At 38.9% G+C, this 14170-nt stretch overlaps 1 protein-coding gene across 10 annotated transcripts in view; it reads left to right on the forward strand.

Moving 5' to 3' along the window:
* Positions 1 to 14170, forward strand: part of DGKZ (diacylglycerol kinase zeta) — a 151836-nt gene that overhangs the window by 95863 nt on the left and 41803 nt on the right. For 6 of the 10 annotated variants that reach the window (XM_087720182.1, XM_087720189.1, XM_087720213.1 and 3 more), the window contains 2 exons: positions 11365 to 11473; positions 12117 to 12212. In XM_087720182.1, the coding sequence (XP_087576308.1) occupies positions 11365 to 11473; positions 12117 to 12212 (205 nt within the window). Of the gene's footprint in view, positions 1 to 9231; positions 10104 to 11364; positions 11474 to 12116; positions 12213 to 14170 lie in introns of all 10 variants that reach the window. The other 4 variants (XR_015697340.1, XM_087720164.1, XM_087720162.1 and 1 more) reach the window with 1 other exon arrangement.

A 14170-nucleotide genomic window follows, 5' to 3' on the forward strand; every position in this document is an offset into this window, starting at 1 on the left:
AAATACAGGATAGCATCCAGGAAAAGTGCGTATAAATAATTAACAGTATATCTACAAACAGCATTACAATTAATTAAAAGTATATACTGCCTAAAAACTCAAAGAAGCAGTCCAAGATCAGAAGATGTGGAAAGATCTGGAGTTGGACACAACTGAATGGATCACATCATCATCATCTGCCTGACTCCCAGCAATTCTTGGGACTTACCACCATTGCCCTGAGGATACCAGTTGGGGATTCTTTTCATGTCCCCAGCAGGAGCTGAAGTGAAGGATGAGAGCTTAACCCTGCCTCATGGCAGCTCTTGGGTCTTAAACGCGGGCTTGCTAACCTCCTGCCCAGCATTTCAACCATTCGAGCCACCCTGCTTCTTGGTTACTTGGATAGTAAATTTGAATGTGAATAGATATGACTGAATTTCACATTGGCTTTCATGTTCATGCATTTTCAGTTCAGCAGTACCTAAAAACGTTGTGGCTGCTACTGCACAGTTTGCTTATCACTTCCCATAAGGCTGTTACATGCATATTGATTGACCACACACTCAAACTCTGGAGGTTTTTTGGTTAGCTACTTAGAGTTCCAAATCTGAATGATAGTCAAATGCCCCTATCAATGCTTCAGGAATCTTTATGTTGCATTATATATGGCTTCATATTCTCATGCCAGGTAAAATGCATTTGGTGGTTTATGACTCATAGATCAACGAATAGGGGAAGTAGGTGACAAATTATTTTAAGACTTAGGGAAATTCCCTGTGAATAGTGTGTATGTACTTCTTCGCAAGCCATCATGTCTCATAGTGATACAGGATTACCTACCTGTAATTACATAAGCAGTCTATTTAATCTGTTGTGCTGCATTTGATAAGACCTAGCAGTTGTAGCAAGGGAGCCCTCCAGTTTTCCCAGTGCTTTTGATTAATGGAACATAGTTTAATATAGTATACTTTACTGGCTGAATAAGATCAAAAGCTGCAATAAACATTAAAATTAGCTGAGTTAAAATAAAAAAGTATTTATCGAGAAGAGGGAGAGATGCAGCAGCTGCATCTATAAGAAAAGACACTGATGTCAGAAGGGTATGGGAGTGAGCACTTCTGTGAAAACATGAGCTAACGAAAAAGTTCTGCCTGTGAACTGTGTAAAACCTGCAGTAAACTTGGAGTGAAATCCCTGGATACTTTTCCCAAGCCTCTGAGTTGGCCTCTTTAGCATTCTGATGGCAGTGATAATAAAGGAAGCCTGTAATACCCTTGTGTCAACAGTAGCAATTATTAATAGTTCTGTACTTTTAGCAATTTCTGGATCCTGGGAATATTATAATTGATATTAGGGAGTAAAATAAACTTCAGGCTCCTCCTTTGCACCACTGTGCTATGAAGCCTCATTTCAGAGAAATAAATGTGCAAGTAGTGAGAAATTGACTCTCCTTTAGCCTCTCTTAATCTAAGCCAAAAATAGAAGTGTGTGCTTTACTGTAGATTAAACAATAAAGAGGAGCTACCACAGTATGTACGATATTCTCTATGATTCTTCCTGGCACCAACGCAGGCATCTCTGCGTACAGCCTTTGCAAAAATTGCTTGGGTGACTCATACACAGTTCCGGAGTTGGGGTTACTAGGCCCCACAGGAAAGTATTGGATAGATCAAGGCCTTGGCTATAATTCTGTTCCATGTGGGATATTCTTGTTTGCAGGTCTGTATATGCTTCAGAGGGACGTGGTGGCTCAGTGGCTAAGACACTGAGCTTGTCGATCAAAATGGTCGGCAATTCAGTGGTTCGAATACCTAGCACCGCATAACAGAGTGAGCTCCCATTATTTGTCAGCTTCTGCCAACCTAGCAATTCGAAAGCATGTAAAAATGCAAGTAGAAAAATAGGAACCACCTTTGGTGGGAAGGTAACAGCGTTCTGTGCACCTTCGGCATTTAGTCATGCTGGCCACATGACCACAGAGACATCTTTGAACAGCGCTGGCTCTTCAGCTTTGAAATGAAGATGAGCACCATCCCCTAGAGTCTAGAACGACTAGCATATGTGTGAGGGGAACCTTTACCTTTTACCATATATGCTTCAGAGTTATAGTGAATTTTCTCAGTTGGGACAAGCCTCGTTCAGCCTTCCACAAATAAGAAACAGGTACTGGAATCTGAAGGTGTCTATTGTTGCAGAAACGTTTCTTGTTAAAACCCTAAAAGGAAGAAACTTTTTTTTAAATGAGCTGACCAGTGCTAGATCCTTCTGTCAAGAAAACATATCCAACTAACAAAGCTTATCACCATACGATTAGCAGATGAAAGGCAATTTGGTTCCAAATGCAACACTAGAAAACAGAGCCTTTAGAGGCTTCTGTGACTGGAAGCATTTCTTACATGTGATTCATTCAGGTGTTCCAAAACGAATGAGATAAAATATTCTTATTTCTACTGAAAAAACTTGCCCTAGGGATTAGTTATATTATCAGTAAATGTGAGGGGAGGCTATTTTTGGTGAGATGAAATGACAGCTGCCACATAATGGCTTCTTTTCATGCTAACGAATATTCATGATAACTGCAGTTTCAGATATGCGAAGGTTATCGTTCTGTCACATTAATTCTGTAGATAGGCAAAACATAACAAGAACTCTTTCATATGGAAAGTTAATTATAAATAATCTTGGGTTTTGCTCTTTTTTTGTTTTTTTTGCCAACCAGATGTAGCAAAATTTGGTAAGAATATAACTCCTGTTTATGGGAAGCTGAGACAAAAAACTTGCTTTTTTTTGTGAGGCATTCACTCGTTAATTCCAGCACCCACGCTGAAAACTTTGCACTTGTTTATTCATCATGTAAATAAGGCCATATATTTGCCTTTGATGTATTAATGTGAATTTGTATGCATTATAAATATTCTAGAGTAAATATATATGGTTTTATCTCTGAATTACTCTGTTTAGTTGACATTCCAACTTTGCTTTCTGTTGTCTACATAAAAAGTTAGCTATCCAGATCTTAGTTTTCATTTTATTAAAATAATACTTATTATTGGTTATAAGAGAAATGGGTATACAGTTTGTAAATGAGAAACAAGTCAAAAAATAATAATAAGACCCGCCGAAAATAAGCCTGAGTGCTTATTTTCAAGCCCAAAAGAAAACAAGACCGGATCTTATTTTCAGAGAAAGACTGTGTTTGTGTGTGTGTGTTTTGATCAATTGTATAATGCATAAACATTATCTGTCTCCTGCTTTTGTTGCTATTAAGATCCACAGGCAGATTAAATAAGGTCCTTCAAGTCATGCCCATTTGATGAACACATTCATGTGCCACTTTTTTATGATGTGTAGGTCTGGCATGTTTAAGGGCATTGCAGATATTTAGTGTATATTTATGTTTACAGTTGCATAGGCACTCCTGATCAAAATGTGTATTTCAGTAAGTCAACAAAAACCGACACGACCTCTGAATCATACAAAATTAAACATGACATCCTTCTATATATTTGATTAAAAGTGTGTCAATTCAACATAAGATAGTGAATATAGCAAGTAAAGAAATGTGGATATCCTTCCAGTTGTTCCAATACTGTTTTTTTACATTAATAAGGACCCAAAGGTTTATTTACTTGATAAACCTATAATTAGCCAGAATACAATGCCTTACTCAATTTTTTCTAACCACTTCTAATTTCTCATTTTATTGTTGTTGTTTTGTCTCCTCTCAGCAACCAAAGTTTCCCTAAATGCTCTCTAAGCATTTCAATAGTAAAGGTAGTTTACTATTACAAAGCAGAGGAAATTTATTTTTAAAAATATCTAATAAGTTCCAGCTATGAGAAACATTGTTAAGGAATTGATGTTACATGAAACTGTTGAAGTCAAGCCCTCCAAAAAAATCTGTAAAACTGCCTGAAATCTTCTCAATTCTGCAGAAGAGATCAATGCAAGCAACATGCTGAAATTCACTATTAAATGATGCTTATGCAGATCTACATGGCAGATCTACATGGGAAAGTTATCAACAAATGTTTTCCAGCTTGTTTATAAAAAAAAAATCATTGCCAAAAGTATGCAAAAGAGAACCTTGGTAAGCCGAAAATATTTTGGGGCAAGTGACTTGAACAATTGGAACAAAGATTGAGCTGTTTGGCTGCAACCACAAAAGATACATTTTGTGTCCGTGTGTGTGTGCGCGCATGAAACATTGGAGAAAGGAACACTTTGCCCATCACTAAACATAGGGATGACTGGATTATACTTTAGGGTTGATTGGCAGTTAGTCAGACTAAAACTATTCTGCCAGTGGAAGAAAAATGGATTCAACTAAATATTAACCTGTCCAAGAAGCTACTATTTCATAGTCAGTAAAGAAGTTGAATCTGGAAAGAGGTTGGATATTTCAGTAAGATTGAACCATACCTCAAAGAGAAAAAATATGCCCTGTTTCCCTGATAATTAAGCCCTCCCCCAAAAATAAGCCCTCCCTGAAAATATTGCAACACAGCAGCAGCCATGAGGTAACCACGCTCACCACCTCCTACACCTCAAAAATAATCAGACGTCCCCGAAAATAAGGCCAAGTGCTAATTTCGGGGATCAAAGGAAAATAAGACCCTATCTTTTTTTCGGGGAAACACGGTATACAAGTTTTGAAGTGACCTTCACAGTCTTCTGGCAATAATGCCTATGCTGAAATCTCAAAATATCCTGCAAATGCAGAGACTTATTCTAAGAATGTTTCTGTGCTAGAAAATGTCTGCAAAGAAGACGTTTGTGTGTTTGTGTGTGTGTGTGTGTGTGTGTGTGTGTGTGTATTGTAAGAGGAGGACTAGAAAGACAGTTAGCTTCTTAAGAGATTTTAGGAAGTTAATTCCTACCAAGGTGGGTTGCAAAACAGAGACTGAAAGGCTATCCAAACTTTTGCACCTGCTATACTCATTGTTTTACAATGCAAAGGAAACAGGAATTTGGTACATAGTAGTGCATAGGTTTGTGCAGGTGGCAGCACACCTGTGTGTACTAATGGCAAGAGTGGTTCATTTGTTTTTATATGTGTTGTTTTGTTCTTCTGCCCTTTAGAACTGATAGTTGGCCAGCAAAGTATTTCATAGCCCTATGTTATGCTGATTTGCCTTTTAAACCTGGATAAAAATGGCCGATTTTCTTCTCTGGCATAGGTAGTCCTGTACTTACAACTGCAGTTGACGCCAGAATTTCCACTCATAAGCAAAGCAGTTCTTAAGTGAATTATACCCAATTTTATGACCCTGGTTGTTATGGTTGTTGATTGAATCCACTTCTCCCATTGACTTTGCTTGTTAAAACCCAAATGGGGATGTGACCCCACCATAAATATAATGCAACCATCATGAATAAATGTTGGTTTTCAAGTGCCCAAATTTTGATCACATGATTATAGGGATGCTACTTAAACTTCACAGTTTTGCCCATTCTAATTTACTGATGCTTTTTAAAAATGTACACCAAACACTCCAAACCATGATTGGACAATGTAGTATCTAAGATACTAAGTTGCCCAGAATACCCTTATATAATTCCATAAACCACAACATGTTTTTTTTTACATTTTAATAAATGTCTAATACCTGATATCTTCCAGAACATTGCCAAACTTTTGTCAGTTCTCAAGAGTGAGATTGCTGAAATCCTCTTTGGACATTTCAAAATTCATTTTAATTTTTTTTAATGCTCAACCTCAACTCATGCTTTATGCATTTCCAGAAGTTTACATATTTTATTTTTATTCATTCACCAATTTTATTTTAAGGTAAATAAATAACATTTTTCCTATTAAAATTGCTTGTTTTTAAACTGAGTTTTGATTATCAGTTTTTTACAGTTTCATTAATATCGGCTGGACAATTGCACAAAATCAACAAGGAAATTTCTATTTCCAAGATTATTTTTTTTAATGCTAGTTTTAATCAACAGTTTTGTGAACAAGGAAAACAGCTGTGTTGCCATAAAATCAATTAATAATCTTGTACTTTCTGAAAGACTGAATGTTTATTATGATTTAAACTTTTGTGGATTATTGTCTGCTTTGAAGCTGGATAGATTGTGTTGTAGCATCATTATTCCATAATACATGTATTGATCAATTGCAAGAACAGGAAAATAGAGGTGTCATTTTGTATATATTAGGAGTTTGTTTTGTACATAGTTACCAGAATTTTGATAAAAGCAGGTGCTCTCAAATGCAGTGATTCTAAATATCCAAACACTATAGTTCATGTTGAGCAACCACAATTGGTACTGACAACTTAGTGATTAAATGAAGCAGTCATTAATGAAACCACAGCTATGCTTATGATCTTATTTCATAAGCTGAAATAAATTTGAAGACTGGTCACAAAGTTAGAATTGAGTGAAATGCTATTGGCTTTTCACCATCATAACTGTGAAAAGTTACTCTATAAGGCAGTCACCAAACAGAGACTACTAGTAAGCATACTCAACCAGAGAGCAGCAGAAATAGGAATTGTACTGCCATTAAAATAGCTGCAGATAGAAGAGCACTTTCTATATACAGTAACTATTGTACAAATAACAAAGGATAATAAATTATTCTTTTTTCCATGACTAAATGGTCATGTATAGTCCCCATTTTTAGTACAAAGTATGTATATGGCAGTTTTAATGCACATAAAAGGTGGATAAACTACTTTTTATACTTGGAATATAAAGTATGGAAAAGTAATTGCCTTTTCCATACAAGCATTCCTCCGAAAATAGAAGCAGACACTTGGAGAATTCTCCAATTGCTACTTGTACTATTTTTCAAATGTAGAAATGCATGAAATCTGAAAGAACTGTTGATACGGTCATCCATTTTGACCACAATGTGATGTACTAATACATTGTGGAATTGCTATTTATATAATTGAATATGTCTGAATGTTTGGAATTCCTGTTATTCCTTTCCTTGCTGTCAAGGGATCTTGGTGGTTGCTTCTCGGATTTCCCATACTACAGCTCTGCCTCATTTCCACTTTGTCTCGGATTACTTCAGTTATACCAACATTGTAAAATGAGCTTTATTTTTTTTATTAAACAGGAAACATTTGGGTTTTCCTTGGACAGCTGAAAGGCATAAAACTGATTCAGCTGATATATTTTTTTCCATTTTGCCCAAGCTACTAAAAAATAAAAAAAGAAGGGAATTTTTTTTTAAAAAAACTACACAACTGCAATGGGTGTCAGTCAGGTTACGACTGTTGTGTGTTTTTAAACTGTTTGTCTTTTTATTTTTATTTTGTACCCCCTTCCCTTTCTGATTGTTAGCCGCCCTGAGTCTCTCGGGAATAGGGCGGCATACAAACTGAATTAAATCTAAATCTAAATCTGCTTCTGGGTGCAATTCAAAATATTGATTATCATCTTTAAAGCCTTGTGGCATGGGACCAAGTTACCTGAGGAACCATCTCATCCTAACTATGTTGACAGATATGTTGGATCTTAGTGGACAACCAGTTAAATATGAGCCAGCAGTGTGCGGTGGCAGCCAAAAAAGCCAATGAAATATTGAATTGCATTAACAGAGGGATACAATCAAGATCAAGTAAGATACTAATACTCTATGAGGCCTTAGTAAGACCACACCTAGTATACTGCATCCAGTTTTGGTTACCACACTATAAAAAATATGGTGAGACTCTAGAAAAAGTTCAGAGAAGAGCAGCCAAGATGATTAGGGGACTAGAGGCTAAAACATACGAAGAACAACAGTTACAAGTACTCTGCATGGCTATACTAGTGAAGGGAAGGACCAGGGAAGACATGATAGACGTGTTCCAATATTTGACTGGCTGCCACATAGCAGAGTCAAGTTATTTTCCAAGGCAACCGAAGGCCAGACACAAAGTAATGGATGGAAACTGATCAAAGAGAGGTTCGACCTAGAAAGAAGGAGAAATTATTGATTATTATTGTTGATTGACAGAACAATCAACCAATGAAACAACTTGCTTTCAGAAGTTGTAGGAGCTTCATCACAGGAGTCTTTCAAGAAGAGATTGGATTGCCATTTGTCAGAAATGGTGTAGGGCTCCCTGCTTGGTCAGGGGGTTGGACTAGATGGCTTACAAGGTCCCAACTCTGATAATCTGTTAATCAGACCCATCCCATCCAGTCAGATCATCCCAAAGGTGCTTCTTCAGCTCTTGGATGAAAAGTGAAATGTCTTCAAAGAAAAACCAGAAAGTCCATTTGCCTCTTGAAAAAGCATCTTTGGAACTATGATCTGGATCACTGAGAATCTCCATAGACACCCAGTTAGATGGTTTGATTGATGGGACCTAGCAAGAAAACCTCTCTACCTCCTGCCGTTTGGATCATCTTACTCCCAGGGGTGAGATGAGCTCCCACTCTCTTGGCTCTCTTGAAGAGTATTAAGAGCTTGCTCTGCCGATTAGCATGGCGGGGTGGGTGTGTCTAAGAGTGTCACACAACCATGGGGATGCCTGGTAGTTTGAGGGCGCTCCCTCTGCCTTGTTAACTTTTTAGCCTTGTTAACTTTGATTTTTATTTTTTAACTGTGCTCAGTCATGTTTTTATTTTATGATATTGTTTATAAAGCACTTAGAGTCACTTAGGTGAGATGGATAATGTAGAAATTTTAGAAACTAGGGTTAGGGATGTAATCTAGTCAGCTTTCCTGTTGAGAAGGTTACTTTACTGCTTTCATTGTATGTTTATATGGAAGGTCAAGAGACTGTATTTTACATGGATCTGTTTTGTTTTTTATGTGTAAAGTGGACAACCAAATTTGTGGTACGTGAGCATATCTGTTCACTATGAGAATTACCGATACCTCAACCTCCTGCTTATTTGCTCACTAAATTTTAAAAAAACCATATTTAGATGATCTGAATATTATTAGCATGCTTGGAACAGTTCTCTCATTTTCAGTATCCACTAAGTTTCCTTTTCTCAGAGCTCTTTCATAACCAGCTTGTTTCATCCTTAGTGTTTATGGTGAACTGGATGGCTTAGTTGCTTGGTGTCTTGGTATTTCACAGTTCCGGAGAGTTTTAGAACTCCAGGTGACTGGCTCTTTGACACAGAGCTGTATATGGCTTTAAAAATTTGATTACTGCTTGTAACCATTAAGGAGCTGTAGGCGAGGGCCTGGAAGTACCTATTATTAGACATTCAGGAGCACTTTAGGAAGTTAGATGGGAAGAGTGAGCCCCACATTTAAAACATATACTTTTTTGTTAACAGCCCCTAATCTCCATGGAATCCTTTTTCAAAAAGCACTTCAGGAGGAAGATTGCGTCATCAGGGCCCCAACGCACCAGTGTGGTGGCCTTGCCTGCGAGCAGAGCAAGGCGGCGTTCTGTGGTAGGTCAGCCCTCTACCATACTTGTGGAACGCCGGCGCAGATCCAGTGTTCAGCTGCAAGAGATGTCTTGCTTGGGCTCCTCACGCAAGCGTAGGTTGTGTTCCCGGAGACGATCTAGTACCACCACCCCTTGCATGAGCCCTAGATTCTCTGTCCAGAAGAAGCGTGGGGGCCATGTGCACACCATAGATACTCATCTCATAGGGCCCTCTTTGCTGCTAGCCAGTCTCATCCAAGTGTACAAAGAAGAAGAAAGGAGACAGTCACATTGTACTGAAAGCTCCAGCTCAGGGTCCCCTAACGATGGGATGGTGGACAGTGACTGGAGTGAGGAAGCACTCTCCTCAGGATCTGAAGGAGCAGAGTTTGAAAAGAAGGAACTGCAGACTGAGTGCTCACTATATCCCATTCCCCCAATCCAACACGTTCCTGATTTAAGACCTTTCCTACGAGACCCTTATTACCTGCGCCGCAGATCCTCCCACCTCCTTCCTGCAGAATTTGTGCACAGCAGAGCAGCCTACGGGCTTCAAGGCCGCTACAGATACTTCAACCAGCGGCGATGTTCAGGTGAAACGCCCAAGCCAAGTGCTTTGCTTCAGCCATGCAGTTTTGAAAGGGCTGCCAGGAGGTGGAAGGTGCCTGTCGGAACCTGTTGGCTGCCATTGAGTACCCATAAATGCTTGGGAGTGGATCCTGCCCTCAGCAGCTGTGGCAGTGACTCCTCTGAAGGCTACAATGCCCTTTTGACGTATGTATGGCTTATAAGTAGTTTTAAAATCATTTGACTGGAGGTGATGAGGGTGGAAGGGAGAGGATGAGTAGGGAGGAGAAGCTATGGCAGCAGGAATGCTCAAGCAGATTCATTACTGTTGGAGACTGAATTCTATTTCCAATGAGTTGAGTGCATTAACAAGAGACTAAACCGTCCAATCACAATAAAATAAGTATCTGAATCTGACATTCCTGAGACTAGCATTTTACTAGCTGCCTTTATCCTTGCTTTACATAATACTTTCTTGTTCTCCTAAATACTTTAAGGTGTTGTGGGACTGCAGTTCCCAGAGTTGCTTGAGTATTGACTGCTAGCTGGGTGTTATAGTCTAGACATCTCCAAACTACATGGATAGGGGGGAAATCAAACCAGAAATTAAAAGTCACAGGCAATGTTAAGTATTGTTTTTAGCTTTTAAACTATATTCATCTCCCCCCACAAACAACTTTAAATAATTGTGCTTGAGAAACAATAGGAAATTGGACTCTGTTTCATCTACTCAAGGCTCTTACAGCCTGTGTAATTACATATATTAGGCTTTTTCCCCTCTAGCTTTTTGAGAAAAATGATTCTCTATCCCAAGAGTAATTTTTCTTGGGGTTGGGCTCACAGAACACACTTATTATAATTGGTTAAGGACAAAGTAAGTGTATGGTGCAAACCCCTTAGCTCAGTCAGCAGTTGAGAAATAGAATTAGCTTTTACCCCAAACAGCCTCCTCTTGTGCAAATACTGTAATTCAGACAAATGTGGAATAGTTGTAAAACTGCCGAGTCAGTCATTCAAGAAAAAGGAGCTGATAAAGCAAGGTTCTCCAGCCATGGATGTTCCTAGCACCCACAGAGCAAGCCTTTCTTGTATCGATCGGCTGCCTCACCCAAAGAAACATTTCTAATACTAGTTGGTTGTACCACCAATGAAGCCAATAGCTGCTTGTCTGGCAGTGAGAATCGGGCTAGTAAAGCCGCATTGTTACTCTCCTGACACAAGAGTACATGACATTGCTAGGCATTTATTAGAGTGGGGACTCTCTGTTCCCCCAAATACTGACTTTTGAACCAGTAGCAAAAGTATGTTGACTGAATTAAACAGGTTGGGTAAACATGACTGTGGAGCACTCTTCTTTTTTAAAAAACAAAAATGCTCTTATTTAACATCAAGGTTTTAAATGTAATATATATGGTCTATTCTGTGTGAACAAAATGCCCTTACAGCCACTCTTCTTCTTGTCTTTCAGAAAAGCCATTGCCAAGTCGGGACTCCAGCACATGGTAGCCCAGCCAACCCCCACGTTCGCCTTAAGAAGTGACTCAGAGAGGGAGATTCGTAACTCTGTTGATTGGAGTGTAAGTTCCTGTCTTGGGTAAAAGAAAGAAGAACAGCTTGTTTCTCTATAATTAGCTTGGTTGTAACTATGAAGTCCCCACACGGTTGGCCTTTAAGAGTAGAAGCAGAGAGTGGCTTTGACCACAGTTTGTGTCACAATCTGATTGCTTGAGATAGCAATAGCACTTAGACTTATATACCGCTTCATAGTACTTTACAGCCCTCTCTAAGCGGTTTACAGAGTCAGCATATTGCCCCCAACAATCTGGGTCCTCATTTTACCGGCCTCGGAAGGATGGAAGGCTGAGTCAACCTTGAACTTGTCAGGATTGAACGGCAGACTGTGGACAGAGTTATTCCACAGAGAATACTGCATTCTAACCATTGTGCCACCAGGGCTTCTGATGAAAGTGGAAGCAACATGGAGAAGTGGAAGCATGATGAAGTCTCATCATGTGGTTCATGTGTATTCCATTTCTCAGTTGCAATAATGCATCACCAGAAGGATGCATCCTTGGTATGACTAAGATAATGTGCCTCTTTCCAGTTCATTATGAGGCTGAATTTAAGAAATAAGTAAGTCTTTGAACTGGAGTAGACAATGATGGAAAACTGGGCAGGTTCTAAACTTGCCTCGAGTTCTAAATTGCCTCTGTCTTTCAGGAAACTGCAGTTTATGGGGAGCACATCTGGTTTGAAACCAATGTCTCTGGGGACTTCTGCTATGTGGGGGAACAAAACTGTGTGTCAAAAATTCTGGTAAGTTTTGTAAGAAATTGCCACTATCTGGTAAACTTCAAGAGTATATGATACTATAGCACCAGCTAGTGGAGAATTCAGACACCTGAAATTATTAAAACAGCTTAGAAATATGTTTGGTGTGTTCAGACTGATGCATGAAAAAAAGGAAATATGCTCATTTTACTAAATTTATTTATTCTTTATATGTTGTACACACCTCTCATGACTTAGAAAGATTTATAACAATTCAACAAAACATTATTTTAACAATTGCTAAAATATCAAACAAATAAAAATTCCAAAGTTATAACAATAAGATTAAACACTCTGGATGAATAAATAATTTTAAGCTGCTTCCTATGTGCTAGCAAAGAGGAGCCTCCTTTAGCCCTAGTAGCACTGGCGGGGTTCAATTTTTTTTTACTACCAGTTCTGTGGGCGTGGCTTGGCGGGCGTGGCAGATACTGCTAAATCTCCATTCCCTCCCAATCAGCTGGGATTCGGGAGGCAGAGAATAGATGGGGGCGGGCCCAGTCAGAGGTGGTATTTACCGGTTCTCCGAACTACTCAAAATTTCCGCTACCGGTTCTCCAGAACTGATCAGAACCTGCTGAATACCACCTCTGCCTAGTGGTACTTTGTTCTACAATGTGAGTACCATCCCCCCAAAATAGCCAAATTCTTTACTGGTTTCAAATGTTCTTGTGGCAAGATTTGCCAAATGGATGGCAAAGTACACAGAGGTCTAAACAGAAATATTTCTTTCTGTAGGAAGCTTGGAATTCAGTCATGTAAAGGAAGATGCATCCGGCTGATATGCAGCCATTCAGGATCGGTGCTGGAACCGATTTTGGCAAGCCTGCTTCTTAAAGGAAGCGTGCATCCTTCTAAATCTTGTAGTAAATCCGTGGAATGGATTTCTTTTCTGAACTTCGCTTCAGCCTATTTTTGCAGTCTTTATAATAAGTAAGGGAAGGAAACATAAAACTGAGAATTGCCAGCATATTGCAGACATCTTGCGCTAAACTGGAAAGGATTCTTCCAGTGACGCTTATAAAAAGCCCCATGCAGAACAGTTTTGGTAAAATCTTCAGTTTTAATTTCCTTTTTTTATATGAGTTGTGAGTTTATGGTATTTTGAGCCGTCTTAGTTGCATGGGAAGTTTTATAGCCTTTTCTGCAAAACTCTCAAGCGAAGAGCAGTTTTACCTCAGTGGGAAATGGGCATGGAAAGAATTTTGCCAAAATCTAGGAGTACCTCTGCTAAACTAATTATGGATTCATGGGGAATGTTGTCCTACTCCCAAAGTAGCACTCTTCCCCCCCCCCACTCCCTAAATTGACAGCCCAATTATATTTTTATAAATCTTTTTCCCCTTTTATTTTAACAAGACAACTCTCAAAACAAGAATATCTTATAGGCTTAGGGAATGTAAAAGCTAGCATATGCAGGCTAGGCTAAGATCCCAGACCACAGAGTCACAGATGCTCCGATGACCTTTTTCAGCATATCATCAGGGAGATGGAACATGAATATGTTTGCTAGGAGCCAAGAGGATGATGAATTATGTCTGGGCAATGCCAAAGACAACTCAGAATCCAGAATAGCATCTGATCTGAATTTATTTCAAATTTATCCTCAGCTCTCCTTCACAGCCAATTTCAGATCTGCCTGTCTAGTGTCATGCGAAATCCTTGTAAACTTTGAAAAAATCTTGTTGTTTTTTTTAAAAAATGATGGTAATTGTAATAATGATATGTAGCTCCAGATAGCAACAAAAAAGCCTACTCTAGTATACAGTAGTTGCTTATATGTGGGAGAAGTATATATTAGTCTTCTAGGCAGCACCCTCTCTCCTAGGATTACAGAAAGCTCTTAAAACCTGGCTTTAGTCCCAGGCCTAGAGTTAATGTATTATTGTATTTTCTGGAGCCCCTTTTGTTTGGATTCGTATTGCTTGTGAGATGATTTCAAT

Source organism: Thamnophis sirtalis, unplaced genomic scaffold (genome assembly GCF_051295495.1).
Source record: "Thamnophis sirtalis isolate CommonGarterSnake01/CBP01778 unplaced genomic scaffold, rThaSir2_p1.2 scaffold_1, whole genome shotgun sequence".
In the NCBI taxonomy this organism is placed as follows: Eukaryota; Metazoa; Chordata; class Lepidosauria; order Squamata; family Natricidae; genus Thamnophis; species Thamnophis sirtalis.